This window comes from Sus scrofa, chromosome 2, assembly GCF_054392235.1.
Source record: "Sus scrofa isolate SSC_HxYL_T2T_F1_AM1 chromosome 2, Sscrofa_HxYL_maternal_Yorkshire_Landrace_v2.0, whole genome shotgun sequence".
In the NCBI taxonomy this organism is placed as follows: domain Eukaryota; kingdom Metazoa; phylum Chordata; class Mammalia; order Artiodactyla; family Suidae; genus Sus; species Sus scrofa.
Genome location: NC_139384.1, coordinates 70,085,360 through 70,101,641, shown reverse-complemented (window position 1 = coordinate 70,101,641; position 16,282 = coordinate 70,085,360). Strand labels below are relative to the sequence as shown.

Sequence of the window (16,282 nt, the reverse complement as noted above, 5' to 3'; positions counted from 1 at the left end):
AGGAGACATGTGCGCTTCTTGGGGGCTGGGCCTGAGGGATTTATCACACTACAGAGGGCAAGTGCTGCAAAACCTATAGCTGCCCACTGCCCCCGATCCCTAGTTCCTGTCTCCAGACCTCCTACAACTCAGTGACAGGCTCAACGCCTGACCACTATGGTTCCAAGGGAACCCATGTATCATAGGAGGATCCCCAAAGGGCTGAGGTCTGGAGAAGGCCAAGCAGCCGTCACAGGATGGGGCTGTCCAGGGAACCAGCCACCTAACCCTGATACTTTTTTTTTTAACCCTTTTGAGGCCGTACCCGCAGCACATGGAGCTTCCCAGGCTAGGGGTCAAATTGGAGCTACAGTTGGCAGCCTACACCACAGCCACAGAAACTCGGGATCCGAGCCACAGCTCATGGCAACACTGAATCCTTAACCCACTGAGTGAGGCCAGGAATCAAACCTGCAACCTCATGGTTCCTAGTCAGATTCGTTTCTGCTGCGCTATGATGGGAAATCCTCAACCCCAATACTTACGAGCCAAGCAGCTGCCCCACCTAGGCCCCGCCAAATCTTAATTCTTTCTTATCCCAAATCCAGCTTGGTCCTCCCAGGTTAGGCACTACTTGTCCTCAACCAGAGCTTGAAATAGGAGATGGACCCAGAGTAAACTGGCCACAGGCCCCAAGAGAATGAACAGGCTCACTGTACACCAGGAAGAAATGAACCAAGGGGGGTAGACAGAGGCATGTCAGACAAGTTAAAGGTGCTGTGGGCAACCTCAGACCAGGATGCCAGGAAGTCAGAAGACAGTGCTCCTGGGACAGCTGGCACTGGCCTTGTTGGGGGAGGCATGCTAGGTCCAGAGCCCAGGCAGGCAGGTAGGAGGAGAAGGAATGAGGGGAAGAAAAATAGAAGGAGGGCAGGCCATCCAGGTGGGAGTGTAGAAGCAGGTCAGGAGAGAGGATGCCTGAGCCAGAGGCTAGGGCAAAATATTCTCAGCTGACTCTCTTGGTTGCAAGCGACAGAAAAGCTAGTTCAAATGGGTTTCAAGAAAAGAAGCTACTGGCTCATCTTGGGCTGGCCAAGCCTGAGGCAGCAGACCCCTAGCAGCAACCTGCTCATGTCCTCCCCCAGTCAAGTCTCTCCCAAATACGCCAGCAAAGCACCAAACCTTCACAGACTCTGACTGGACCACAGGTCCATCCCTGAACTGGCCAGGAAGATGCGGCCCCATGATTAGTTATTTGGGCTGGGAGCTGGGTGAGCTGCCCAAAGTCTGTGAACCATTAGCTACCATGCACACATGTTAACACCCAGGATGCTTCAGGTCTGGAACCACATATCCCACTCTCAACAGTCTTCCTAAGCAGCATATATACATCCTCCTGAGAAAACTAAGGCTGCAAATAGCTTAACCTCATCCAAAGCTGCATGGTGAATAGCAGAGTCAAGATTTCAACTCAGTTCTGCCCAACACAAAAGCCTAAGTTGTCCACCCAGAGAAAGACTGTCTTCTCCACTATGTCATCTGAGGAGCTCACATGTTACCCAGTCAGCCACATGGTCAACTGGGAAGCAGCTGCACCTCCCTGGAGATCCTGCTTATAGGAATGAGGTGACTGAGGGAAGTGGCCAGCAGAGCACTTGATCATGGCACCACCAATGAACAGTACAGCATGCTGAGGGTAGCAGTCAGCTGGACTGCCCAGGCACCTATGGAAGCCATGATAAGAATATCTGGGGAAAGCCTTAAAGGCCAGACGGAGGTCCCCAAGCAAAGCCAAAACATCAAGGAGAAGGAGGCATCATGGGCAGGCAGTTTGGAGAAAGCAGAAACACCAATGCAGTAAGGTACAAGGGGCCCAGGGGACAATGGGAACTGTTCAGTGTTAGGCCTCAGGCTTTCTTCATTCCCAAGGAGCTGCATTAAGCTCTGACCCAGTGGCAGGATGGTGACCCAGGGAGACAGCCTGGAGTGACAAGCATAAGGGCATCCTCATGCTTGAGGTCAGCTCATCTCACGAAGCAGATTACATCACTTCCTATTTCTCAACTTGGGGGAATCCACCACCGACAGAGCAGAAAACCATGCCCCCCGTAGTCCTGATATGGGAGCATCATCCCCAGGACATGCAGATGCCTGCTTCCCTAACTCTGAGTAGGGCTGACAGGCAGGTTCACCGGAAACCCTAAGACAGTCCTGACTTCCCACCTCAGACCAGCGTCCTGTTTCTGTCCTGTCAAATGAGGGCTACAGCAATCTAGGGACACCTACTGATTTTGTCTGCACAGCAGACCCTGCTTCTTCTGCAAGCTCCTCCCAACTTCCTGTAGGCATTGCCATTTTCTTACAAAGCCCCCTTCACCCCACCCCCAAGCCAAGCCAAAGTGATTATCCAGGAGTTTTCAAACTGGAAGCAAGTGAATGAACCCACCTCTCTAGCCTTCAAGAGTTCAAACCCCAGAGCTGCTGTGCTTCCCTCCAAGTGGAGGAATTCCATCCACAAGACAAACAAATGCATACAGTGCCAAGGACCAAAAACAGAACCGTTTCCCTCTCAGTTCTTCCACCCCAATTTCAATCCCAAAGAGCACTTTGACTCAGTGAGGAGAAAGGTTAGAAGCAAATGCGGGATGAGGTCACAACACCTTGGAGGGTGATACTTCTGCTCCTTGGTGAGAAGTTAGGCTCCTGCACTCAGTGGCAGCGTGGCCTGTTGACCAGCCTTCAAAGGGAGAACTTTAAATGCTTGAGAAGCTCCTTTAAAATAGAAGTGAAAGTGAAATATCCATTCACAAATCTCGCCTGCAGACACGCCTGTATGTGTAACATGTGGCCCACTTCTGTCACTGCAGGGCTGCCAGCATCCAGCAAAGGGGGAGCAGACATCATCAACTTCAGGTGCTTGCTGAGAACCCCTCCCAGACACATAAGAAGGGGAAAGTGGACGACCACAAAAGATCTCCTGACCCTAATTGTCTCAATTAACCTAAGGGAAAGAAACCAAGCCTGGAAATGCAGGTATCAGTTTCTTCCGGTAAGCAGGGGGAGGAGACAGACAAGAGGAAGTGGGCATGGCAATCAGCTCTGACCAGACCTCCCAGTAACCATCCATGTTTCTGAGTTTGACAGGACCGAAGTCTGGACAACTCAGCTCCTGTCTGTTCACAGGCACTGCTTCCTTCCACCTAGGCAGTTACTGCAGTACCAGAAGAGGATGGGGACAAGACAATGTAGCACCATGGTGAGGCTCTCTGCACTCCTACAGGGCTCCTTCGCCCGGGATAGGGTCAGAACCTACAATCCGGCACCTGTGCTAAGACAAGGTAACAGCAAAGTACCCAAGCGTGACTACAGGCAAATCGATCTGCAACCAAGAGTGGGTCCTTAAAACCCCATGCTGTGATCTGATGTCATACAAACTATCCCATTGCTTACTCCAGACCTCATGGTTCAGCTATATCCATTTTGTCATCTGGCTCCAAGTCTCCTAGGCCCAGCACGACACCCAACTATTTGAAGGCCCTATCATATCAAAGAGGTGACTAAACCAGCACTCACCCAGGGGTCACTGCTAGGTCATTCCCCAACCCATTCTCCCATGGAGCAGGATCCTAATGTCTCTTAGGGTCACCCCCTCTATTCTGGACCACTTGGGGGGAACTAATATCATGCCCAGATTTAGGGGTGAACCAACCAAGACAGCCTGCTAATTCAATCAAAGCCCAGAAAAAACACCAGGAAATGTCTGCCAGGCCCTCTGGGAGAGCTGCCTTCGCCTTCTTCCTCTGGATGACGGTCAGTGGAGGGTGAGGGAAGACACCCACTGTGTGAAGGTAACACTAAAAAAGCAGAACAGAGAGATGGAGTAAAGCCAGGTCCTCAACTGAAAAGAGACCCATTTCTGGGCTTTTGAGCAACACAAGCAGATGACCCCCTTTGCATTTAAGCTTCTGTTATGAGTGCAGAGCGCAGTCTCACACTTGCTCTGGGGGAGAGGGGCCAATAGAATTAGTAAAGGTGCTCTGCCTGCCACTATCTAACTGAACCCTCCAAGGAAACATTGTGAAACAATCAGCAGAAAGGGTAAACTATTCCTATTTTATATAATTACACATCAGTTGTCACTCGTGCCCACCTCTCACCCAACAGTGCTAAAGAGGCAAGATGCACCAAGGGGGTAAATAAAGTCGCTTCCAGGAGGGCTTGCCTTAGGAAGGAGAGTAGGCAGCTACCTTGGGATCACCCAGGGGAAAGTGGATGTGGCCACCACTCCACGCCCAAACCCAAGCTGGGCAGGGACCTGATGACATGAAGGATCAAGAAAGTTAAGATGGAATGAGGGAGGGAGGAATATCCAAGTAAGGCATCAAGGGGATAAGGAGAACCCAGCCCCAGTGTGTACAGGCAGAGCTGCAGCCATCACGGTAGGCCAGGCATGACCCAAAGAGACAAACATGACCAAGGATGTAGGTAGGGGACAGGGCTGAAGGTATACACAGGGCAGTGGGACCACCAGCACCTGAAGGGGGGCTGCCAGGCTGCCAAAGGCCTCTTGGTGTAAGCCCTGGTCATGTGCAGATAAGTTTTCCATCTGTAGTTCACCCAACTGCACCACAGAACCCTCCACCACAAAGTCAAGGCCAGTCACCTACAAAATCACTCCATGCACAACAGTGGACAAGTGAGCAGTCTCCACAAGGCTGACCCACCATGTGGTGTGGCCTGGAGAAAGCATCACCCACTTTCTGGCCCTGATGAATGAAACTCAGGAGAGGGGTTGTCCAGGAAGGGTTTGGTTCTGTCTCAAGACCAAAAAAGGCCAAAGGGTCCCAAGGTACCATTTGAACAGTGTTTCCAGGGATCAGGGATGGCCACCTTCTCTGTCAGGGGTGAAAAATGATAGCCAAGAAACAAAAAGGAAAAAAAAAGAAGTTCCCGTCGTGGTGCAGTGGAAACGAATCCAACTAGGAACCATGAGGTTGAGGGTTCGATCCCTGGCCTTGCTCAGTGGGTTAAGGACCTGGCGTTGCCATGAACTGTGGTATAGGTCGCAGACGTGGCTCCGATCCAGCATTGCTGTGGCTCTGGCACAGGCCAGCAGCAACAGCTCCAATTAGACCCCTAGCCTGGGAACCTCCATATGCTGTGGCCGCAGCCCTAAAAAGACAAAAAACAAAAAACAAAAAACAAACAAAAAAAAGAAACAAAAAGAAATAAACACTTCACACCTTTTCCTCATCCAGTTCAAAAGAAAGCATAAAGTATTTCAGGTAAACTTTCCTCCTGCACAAGCACAAAAACGCTGTGCGATGAAGCCAACATAAGGATCCAAACCCAGGCAGGAGAGTGAACTGACTGCCTTGTACCCACTACCCTCTCTTGAGTGACATGGGAGGCAGCAACAGGTGGGTAAGGACTGGGGGGGTGGATTCCAATCACAGCGCCATCCCTTCTAGCCAGATGTCCACTGAGCCTCAGTTTCTGCACTGGTACCTGCTTCCCAGGGTCACTGTATAGATTAAATATGAAAAGTGCCAGCATCTAGTACCTGCCAGTATATATTAACGGCCAATTTGGAAGACCAGGCCTTCTTCACAGGAAGATCAAAAAGCATCTGAGCACCCACTTGCTGAAGAAGTTCCAGATACTTAGGGAGTAACTCATGCTCTACTACCAAGGAGCTTGCAAACCCATGGAAAACATGATCAATAAGACCTACTCTCAGCAGGAAAGCAGGATTTTTAAGTCATGTCCAGGGCCTGAAGGAGACTTTCTTGGATTAAAGCAAAGAAAAGGGAGAGGAGTAGAGATGACAGGGGGCCCCAAACAGAGGCAGCGCAAAGGGTCTGACCCTAGGTGTCACACATAAGACAAATAAGGTCAGCCTGCAAGGTTTAAGTACACACTGTTTTTATGACAAGCTATAACTTCATTGCAAAGTGTTACCAGATTAGGAGTAGCTTCTGTCCTTCAATTTTCTCAGGAAAAAACAAAACAAACAAAAAAAAAAACACTACTCAAAGTACACATGCCATTATGTGGAAGTTCCTGAATGTTCCTTATCATAAAAATGGATGCTGAAACTCAAAAAGGTTAGGACTCACTGAGCCAGAAGATTTTAAGGGGGAAATGTTGTAGGAACTGGGAAGGAAATGGAAATACAAAACTATATATATATAGTTTTGGTCCTTTTTTTTTTTTTTTGATCTTTTTGCCTTTTCTAGGGCCGCTTCTGCGGCATATGGAGGTTCCCAGGTTAGGGGTCTAATGGGAACTGTAGCCACCAGCCTACGCCAGAGCCACAGCAACACAGGATCCGAAGCACGTCTATGACCTACACCACCGCTCACGACAATGCTGGATCCTTAACCCACTGAGCAAGGGCAGGAATCGAACCCGCAACATTATGGTTCCTAGTCGGATTTGTTAACCACTGCGCCACGATGGGAACTCCTACAAAACAATATTTAAAAACACTTCATCTTCAGAGTTTCCATTGTGGTACAGTGGGTTAAGAACCTGACTGCAACAGCTCACAGCTCACGCCACTGTGGAGGCGCAGGTTCCATCCCTGGCCCAGCACAATGGGTTAAAAAGGATCCAGATCTGCCACAGCTGTAGCTCAGGTCACAGCTGTGGCTCAGATTCAATCCCTGGCCCAGGAACTGCCATATACTGCAGGTGTGGCCATTTAAAAACAAACAAACAAAAAAAACTTCACCTTTAAGGTTAACCTCAGAAGATGCGCTGGCATTCGACTTTAAGGATGGGCAGTACTTACGTGGGAGGTGGGAGACTACTGCTAAGCCCACCAGCTTCTGTGTCAACCAGCACTGGGTTTGGGCCCAGAGCTCCCCATATCCATCTCTGTAACACTAGAAGATCATTTAACCTTTGCTCTCCCCTAAAATGAGTAGTTTACTTCAAAGAGTAGTTCAGAGAACGGCTGAAGATGCAAAGAGCACTACACATACCTGGCACACAGTAAGTGCTCAGTAAACCACAATTCTTCATTTTAGAGCCTCCAATGAATGAATCCAGAAATCTCTGTTGAAGTCCCTGGAGGATTTGAAAGCTTTTAACCCCACCTGCCTGCAGTGGCACATCACCTCACAAGACGCCTCCTTTTAGCAGGCTCCATACACAATTACAGAACCTCCAGGAACCCACAGGCCAGGAGTCTGAGGGCCCAGGAGTGTCTGCACATCCACCTGGCATGGTGGCCTGGGACTCTCAAGCCAGCTATGATGATAATCAAGAGCTCCCCTGAGCACTAAAGTACCTAGCTCCCAGAAGCTCCTGCTTTCCAAATCCTAGGTTAGCCTCTGGAAGCCACACAGAGCAAACCTAACCTCACTAACCTGAAACCATACTCCAGGCCCTTCACAGAGCCTTACAACTGCCCCTTTCCTATCTCAATGCTAAGAAGGCAAACTGTTCAAGGATTTGCCAGCAATTCCTCCAAACTCTCCATTCCCCTCAGATCAGAGATGAACGAAGAACTGACCCCCTGAACCTGACTAAAACTTTTCATTCTGAAAACACAAATGATGAAAAAAGGATGATTCTAGACAATCATTTCATGCTTCTGAGAATTCTGATCTCTGAATAAAACATGTAAAGAACTGTCCCACTTGGACCTAAGAATTGTGGCCCTGTAAGGCTGCCCCACACCAGACCACCCATGTGCACACTCCACACCTGCTCCAGGTCCCTCCAGGGTGGTGGCTGGGCATCTCCAGTTCTGCACCCTCTGCACCCAGCACCATAAGCACTTGCTAGAAATGAGACTGCTGAGCTACTTTTCAGTTTTACTGTTATTTCTCCATAAACAGCATAGGCCAACTGGTGATTGAGATGAAAGTATATTGCCTCCCAAGACCTGGAATTCATTCAGAAAGTACTTTTAAACAAAGCATGCAGAATAGTGGTAGGTCCTCCTTAGGCAGAAAATGCTTCCCAGTTCATGGAATCCCTGTGTCACTATTTGTTCAGCTCCACTCACTTGCCCCAAGAGTGAATAGGAGCAGTTTGAGAAGGGGGCTCCAAGCATGGGCACTCAGAAGGGCAGAACGAAAATGTGCTACTTCCACAGCCAGCCACTTAGCCACAAACTCAGCCACCTATTCTGATAACCAGCACATGCTCCCCATAGAGACCAAGGGGGCTCAGGATGGCCCACCTGAGTGGAATAAAAAGTACAACTTCTACTGACAGAGACAGAGGTCCCAGCTTCCAGACAGAGGTTTACAGTAGGGGGGTGGGCAGGAGACTCAACCATGGGACTGAGTCACCCAGAGGTCAGGCTGGGTTAAATCAGTTTTGGTTAAAACAGAATTCTAAGAAGACACTCACATGGACACCAAAAACGAGGCAAGGTGCATACTGTTCTTCTCTTTCATCTAACCCCAAGCTTGGCACCCTTGGGGGCATAGCCTGCCATACGAAGCTGCATCTTGAGCTCAGATGACCCTGATGCCTTTTTCTATCTGTATCAGGATAGACAGAACCCTTTCCATAAGATGATCTTGGACTGACCCCCCCGACCTCTATGACCTCCAGCCAGGACAACATACTCCAATGACAGCCACCTCTGAGGACCTCTGTGAAGACAGAATGTAAAGTCCACCTCTTCTGAGGAAGAGAGTGAGTCACAACAAGGACCTACACCTGCTTCACAGCCAACACTTGTTGCCTGTTTCCTAAAGTCATAAAATGCCACATTGCTGTCCTCACACATCCTGGCCACAACATAAAGAGCAAAGACAGGAGGGTTACTGAATTTGGGCAACTAGTGTGATCAGGAAGAGTTCACATGTTTAGATTTCCTATCTTCTAATATATTAGTGAGAATTAGAACTAACAGTCTTCCATTTTAGAATTTATAAAATTCCTCTTTTCTGCAGGATCAATGGCATTTTAAATTAACATCAAAAGTGCAGTAATCTTGAAGCAGAAAAGGAAGCTGGAACACAAGACTCATGAAAAGCTCCACATCAGTTTGCAGTTGCCACAACACAATGGTCTGGCCCAGGATTCTGTGTCCCTAACAGAAACCTTAAGATATTTCCAGGACAGTCTGTCTAATGTCATCAACCAGTTAGATCTATCACAGGTAAATCAAACCCAAGCTGTAATCTCATATAAACTTGTGTGGGAGTAAAGAGGCTCCCACATCTTTTCTTACCAGCTCAAGAACACTGCCCCCTCAGCTTCTTCTGAAGCTCTCTCCTCTGAGAGCAGGATGGTGGCAAAGCACTTAATAACTCTGGGTAAGTCCCTAACTTGAGAGCAGTCACCTCACATTAAGTCAGCAGGAAACAAAAACATTTTGTCCTCTCTTGGCCATGGGAGACATTCACTAAATAGCACCTACTGTCATTATTAATACTGTTGGCTTCTGTACCTGCAGAAAGGGAAGACTGGCTACCCACTCCACCTTTCCTTACAGGCTGTTGGGAAGAAGCAGGAGACCCTGTCAAAGCGCTGCACCAAGTCATGTAAAGCATACATCTCTGTGTAGAACTGTGTATTTATTATTCAGAAAATTCACATAATATGCCTTGCATTAAAAGAAAAAACTTCTAGAACAATTCATGTTAGCTTCTGCTACCCCATCTAGCATCTGAACCTGGATCTAGAAGGATCTTTATGGGGCAAAGACACCAGTTCCCAACCCCACTTTGCAGCCCAATGAAGCTAAGCAGTGTTTTAACCTTCAAATTTCTAGGTGGGAATTTTATCCTTCCCATGTGTCTCTCTGCAGAGGCCCCTTGGTCACCTCCCCTTGGGACCTGATGTCTACAGAAGAGTGATGAAGTAGTTCCTGAGGTTTCCTGCTGGAGAGCCTGTCCACTGGGGAGGCACTTACACTGATGCCTAGAGTGAGCTCACGTCTCTTCCCCAAAGTGCCTTCTTTGACCTCTTCCTGCTGTGAACACAGGGATGCTCACCTGCCCCTCACTGTTAGTCAACTTGTCAAAGGGGTGCAGCACTCACTCCACCGTCTGAGCCAGAACATTTCTCGGACACCAGACTAACATGTTCCTCACAGTTCTCCAGAGCTCCACACTAGAACACTATGTGACTCAACTCCAGGGCATAGAGCAATCACAGGGCTTTTCGGTAAAAGAGGGTTCAAATGTAGCTCTGCAGTCATAGGCCTGAGAAGGATTCTAGGGTTCGGTCAGTTTAACCAGCCTTAGAAAGTATGTCTAGCACTTCTGCTCTAGACAGAGAAGACCGTACTCTGGTCAAACAATGAGGTACACAGGGGAACCTAATCACTTGCTGAGGAGACTATGCTTGGGTGGACTGACTCTGATTCCTGGGCAGAAGGAAGACAGTCCTCAACTTTATCCACAACAAAACAAGATAAAGCAGGAACAAAGGCACACAGTACACTTCAGAAAGATTTTCAACACCCTGGGCTGACATACACAAGAGTAAGGCTTTGACCGTTCTGAAAAACTGTTAGTTGCTTTCTGAAAAGGAATGTATGGGATTTACTTCATTACTAAAGTATTAACTCAGAGCCTTATACTAGAGCTATTCAAATTCTATAGCGGCTAGAATTTAGAGCAAAGCGACAACTTTCCTCTTAAGAAAAAGTGTTTCTTTGTTACTTCCCTAACTTTTCAGATACTTGTGGATATTAGGTCAGCTGCCTGACATTGATTTTTCAAGCAAAAGTTAAGTTTGTTAAGCATAATTGCATGCCCATAAAGGTAAGCATTACATGACACAATTCTCTGTCGCTTCTCTCAGAAGAGGTTTAATTTTAGTATTGGCTCTTCAACACTGTCCCCATTTTTATTTTCCAGGAGCATCTTAAATATGTGTCAACTAACTATGCAGAAGTGAAGTTCCTACTTGGGCAAGGCAGAAAAGAGCAGCTGTGTGCTAGCAATGCCTTGTTGGAGCCACCTAGTTCTCACCTGAGCTCAGGTCAATCAGGAGAAACTGCAGAGATACACTTGTACCATCTCTATCCACAGGAGTGTGGACAGGAGTGTGGCTTGGGGTTTGCTCCAAGCCACACTCCTGTCCAATGGCTTATAGTGATATTCAGGGCTGACACTGACAGTAGCAGCATTTAAAGGAGGCACTTTCTCATCACTCATATTCAGAGGCAACTTCTCAATTCTATCCACTACATTTACATTAGTAAGATTCCACACACACCTATCACAAGAGTTGTCCCAAATAAGCCATGTGAAATGTGAATACCATAACATACAACACAATGGTGGGCTTGGACCCTCTTCCTCCTGTATTCCTAGGAGGAACCTTTCAGATTAGAGCCTTACACAACACTGGAACCCCTGAGGTCACTGCCCCACCTAATCTACAATACGGGGACTATGCATCAAAGCCCCTCCTGATCCCAAAGCTCTCCTAGATGGCATTAAGGATCAGTGCTAATATCTCAGGAACCTTTCAGATTCTCTGGAAGGCAAACACGCAAATGGAATTCAAGAAATTACACTCTGACTGATGCAAAAGACACCAAGGCTACATTTTTCACATCACTTGTTTTATCCTCTAATATTTCAGTCTTGGGAACCTCTGCGGCACCAGTTACTGCAAAAATCCTGCAAGATCTTATATACTTTGTGCCTAGTCCACCCCCAAAGTCATAAAAAAAAATGTATACAACATTTGTTAAAGACAATTACCACCACGGCTACTCTAATAGGGCCTGTAGACCAGGAACAACAGAATTACTTATGATATAGAAATCAGAGTCTTAGAGCATAACTTCTCTATATCTACCAAAACTGTACAATCCAACATGAATTCTAAAAATGCTAAGCTAAAGCCTACTGCTAAAAGTAATCAGCCAAACTCCTGTAAAAGAAAAGCAAAAGCCTCCATAGTGATAGAAACCTGAGTTACCTGGCCAAGCCCAAGAGGGTTTTTCCTTCTAGCCCCAGTACATTAAAAAATGATCTTAAGGGCCACTTCCTGGTCTCCCAGGAAATGCAGGGACTCATCTCTTACTTGGATGCTACTGCATCTTCCTACTGCTGAACCTGCTCCTGCCACAGGGAAAAATGACCCTTATGGCCAGCAACCACTCAGAGAAGATATGAGAACTCAATGAATCTTTCCCCCCACACACGGAAGGGGGCAGGGAAGATCCCTCTACAAACAGCAGCCTGGGTAGAGGAGCGTCTGAGAAAGCAACACCCTGAGGTTAACCCGGATGGTCTAGGTCACAAACCAACAGGCTGGGACCCCAGGTAGGGGGAAGAGACAGCTGAAGGAGGGCTATGGGGGGAATGGGAGAGAAAACAATCACCTCTAATTCACTACCAAAAAGCGGGGCTCTGGCTTGGTCAGAGACGCAGTGAGTACTCAGGCCCAGAAAGGTAAAAGAATCCACTCTCCACAAGATCGTCTTCCGTCAGCAGCGACCCCAGGAGGGATCCTGCAAAGACATGTTCACTCTCAGAACCGAAGAGGACTCTTTACGCGCCCTAGGCAGCCGGCTAGGGGCAAAGCAAGTCGAGGGATTCTCTCCGAAGCCGGGAAGGTGCTTCCAGCCGGGAGGAAAGCGAAGGACTTCCCGATCACCCAGAAGGCCGAGACACTGGCGACACGGGATCCCCGAATCATACCCCGGACACCAGTTGCTCCACAGCCTTTCCCTCTCCCCTCCCCCGCGCCGGGAGGGCTTCCCGGGGGTCGGGGGTCTCCCGGGAAGGAAAAGGCAAGCGAGCTCTGTCAGTAGCAGCAAGGGTCGAAGAGCTGGAGCGGGAACTGAGGAAAAGCTCTGGTCTCAGCTCCCATCTGCTCCCTCCGCCCAGGCCTCACGAAAGCCTCGGCCTCACGTACCGAACGCCGCCGGGCTGCCCGACCTGCCCCGACCCGGGCCCGAGGGGCGAGAGGCCGAGATGGCAGCGGCCCTTGGGGGCAGGTGAGCGTCCGACGGGTCCCCCAGAACCCGGCAGGAGAGAGGCAGTAGGGAGGGGGAGGGTCCCGGGCCCACGCGGCCTCCACCACAGCCCGTGCCGTGGACACTTACGTTGCTCTGGGGGTCGATGGCCTGCAGCAGCCGGTCCCTGATCTGCTGCGGAGACGGCGGAGCCGCTGTCATTGCCTGGGCGAGGCGGGGGGGGAGCGGCCGGGCCAGCGGGCGGGCGGGCTGAGGTGGGGGACGGGGGTCACTCACTCGCCGGCCTCCGGGAGCGGAGCCTCATGTTCCCCGCGGCGCCGGAGAAAGTGGGGGCGCGCGGGGTGGCAGAGGGGGAGCCGGGGCCGGGGCTCAGGCCCGGGGCGCCGCCGCCACCGGAGGAGGAGGAGGAGCCGCCGGAGCCTCTGCCGCTGCTGCCGCCGCCTCGAGAACCAAACTCCAGTGAGCTACCCTCGCGCGGAGCACTCTGGGTAACCCGCGCCGCACGCAGCGTCGGCGCCACGCTGAGGAGGTTGGGAGATGGGGCGGGCAGAGACGCCGAACCTGGGCGGGGCCACGCGCGGGCCCGGCCCCATACCCATACGCATGCGCGCGCAGGCGCACTCGCCCCACCGCTTGGTTCCTCCCCGCCGCCCGGCCAAGGGAGCCGTTGGGAGGCGGTTGGGCGGGGCAACGGCCACCGCCTGCAGGCCCCGCCCCCGCCCCGGCTTGGGGGCCGAGGTCTCCGACCGAAACGCTAGGTGGGCGCCGAGTCCTTGAACTCCGGCGCTGTGGGAGGCCGTATCAGAGCAGCCGAAGGACCTCTCCTCGGGGAGAAAAGCTTTCCCTGTTCTGATGGAGGTGATGGAAATCGCGGGCAGGAGAAGCTGCCAAGTTTTCTGAGCCTGGGGTCTTTCACAAGCCCTCTATTTGCGTTTCTGAGGGCCAGGGGAGCAGACTTCCCCGTAGTGAATTTGTGCGTGTAAGGGTCAGTTGAGCGTGCGGGAACACTCCAGCCCCTCCCCCTCCAGAGGGCGTTGATACGAGCACGGGTCTGCAGCGCCTCGGGCCGGGATCCCGAAAATGTGCGATAGCCAAGCGCCCCGCATGGGAGCCGCCGCCCCAGCTAGGAAAGCCCCAAAGCCAACCCCTGAGCTGACACCAGCGTTGCAAGCCTGTATCTACGCCAAGCTCGCAACGTTGGAGTCAACCTGCCCAGACATTTGGGGCTGGGATCACTCTGTTGTAGGGCCTGTCTTGTGCATTGCATGATGTTCAGCAGCATCCCTGGTTTCTACCCACTAGATGCCAGTAGCACCCTTTTCCCCCGCCTGGGACAGCCAAAAATGTCTCCAATCACTGCCAGAGGTCCCTTGGCTGGCAAAAATCGACTCCTGTAGAGAATCCCTGGTTTAAAAGAAAGACCCTTCAGTCCTCATTCTCTCAATCTCCACTACAAAGAAGGAAACTGAGGCCCAAGGTCATCCAGAGTTCTAGGTCAAGCCCAGAATTGTTAACTGTCAAGTCTAAGCCGACCCCCGCGCCTTCTTTCATTGCTGTCTCCTCTGGAAGCTCTGCTAAATACTCAGTTATGTGACGGGATGAAAGGGCAGGCTGAGTGGATTATTAGTCGCAGCCTCGGGAGAAATAACTTTTTTCGTTTGTTACAGGAAGACCTAGATTTAAAACAGGAGAGAGGCAGCTGATGAAAACCACATGTGCGCCTTGGATCTGTGCTACACCTGTTAGTCTTGCATTTGTCATGTTTCTGGGAAGCATTTTTATTTACAAAAACGGCTGTTTCCACACGTGGTTGTGGTTGCCTGCTTCTGCACATGTGAAAACTTTTACATCACCCTTGTAGGAGAAAATAAATATGGGCAAATAATTTACTCTCTCTCCTAGAATGAGATGCTTTGTTTACCTGGTCCAGGTTGGAAACGGGCCCATTTGGAGATATTCCTTATCTCACTTCAGATAAGCAAAACAAGCACGCCTCCAAGCATCCCGTTCCAACCTCTCTTTTTTTTAATTTCTGACTCATATAATATTAATATATGTATTAATATTAATAATGTATATATATTAATCAAGGGTTACAAAGAAATAATTTGTTTCATAAGGGTCAGGTTATTTAAGAAAAATCTAAAAAGCACTCTACTTACTTGCTTTTTATTTACTTTTTCTTTTTAGGGTTGCACCTGCCGCATATGGAGGTTCCCAGGCTAGGGATCGAAACAGAGCTACAGCTGCTGGCCTCCACCCAAAGGCCTCATCTATGACCTACACCACAGCTGATGGCAACTCAGGATCTTTAAGCCACCGAGTGAAGCCAGGGATCTAACCCACATCCTCATGGATACTAGTCAGGTTCATAACCTGCTGAGCCAAGATGGGAATTCCCTACTTGCTCTTTTTAAATTAAGAAAGATTAAGATGACTGTGAGCTTTGCAAGGGCACTGACTTGACTGTGTCCCCAGCAGATAGAAGAGTGATTATTAAATACATGTGAAAAAAGGGAATGAACATCTTATCCAGATACACGGCAATTGTACACACATTCAGGCAGTTCAGTTCCACAGATCTCACACACAGTGGGGGCTCAATATTTAATAACTTATTACATTAAATATAAATACTGTGTACACGAGGATGCACATGAACACACACAGATATCTGTATGTAGTATATAAATGGTTTTATTCCACATTTAACATATATACAAAGGGTGCTTGTAATAGTAAAGATTAAGTCAGACAGCCAATGAACAGAAGTCTTGAAAACATTAACAGTTCTCTTAGTTTCAGGGTAGATTAAGTTCACCTAGCAGGTGTTTTGCTTCGAGGAAGAGACACTTGAAATGGCAAAGAAGGAGCTAAAGGTAAATCTTCTTGCTGTAGTGGTTCTTCCCTGGTGATATGTCCCTTAAATTATTTAGACAGAGAGTACAATCTCTATTGTCCTAAGAGGACAAGATCTTCTATGCTTGGAGTGCCCTTGGGAAGGCTGCCTCACAGTAAGGTGGCCTCCAAGAGGAAGGGAGAGGAAGTAGCTCTGACCTCACGACTGGCTCTTGCCATGAGAAGTGGCAGAGAAGGTAGTTTTAGGAGCCTGAATGCAAAGCACCCTCAGCCAAACTTGGCAGGTTGGGAGTGTATTCTCTGACAAACTTCAGTGGCCCAAGCTGGACAAGCAAGGGCATCAGAAACAGAGGCTGTGTGCAGGCCAGCTCCCACAACTGCACAGGACCTGTCTTCAACAGCGACATCCGGCGGTGGTGAGGAGCAACAGCAAGAATATGCACTGGGCAGACATTCCTAAAGTGAAAAGCAGCTGTGCCCTTTTAGACACATAAACCCCTGGGAGTTGGGCAATTTAAGAGACTTACC

The 16,282-nt window shown here is 49.5% G+C and overlaps 1 protein-coding gene and 1 long non-coding RNA gene across 3 annotated transcripts in view; one reads left to right on the top strand and one right to left on the bottom strand.

Annotated features, from left to right (window-relative positions):
* MED26 (mediator complex subunit 26) overlaps positions 1-13,389 on the bottom strand; it is a 51,425-nt gene extending 38,036 nt beyond the window's left edge. For both annotated transcript variants that reach the window (XM_005661191.4, XM_003480761.5), the window contains exon 1: positions 13,025-13,389. In XM_005661191.4, the coding sequence (XP_005661248.1) occupies positions 13,025-13,096 (72 nt within the window). In that variant the 5' untranslated portion in view covers positions 13,097-13,389. The remainder of the gene's footprint in view (positions 1-13,024) is intronic.
* A 172-nt stretch (positions 13,390-13,561) lies between these two features.
* On the top strand, positions 13,562-14,784 carry LOC102160178 (uncharacterized). Its single transcript, XR_301790.4, has 2 exons — positions 13,562-13,753; positions 14,563-14,784. It is a non-coding gene; the product is annotated as an uncharacterized LOC102160178 (long non-coding RNA).
* The last annotated feature ends 1,498 nt before the right edge of the window (positions 14,785-16,282 follow it).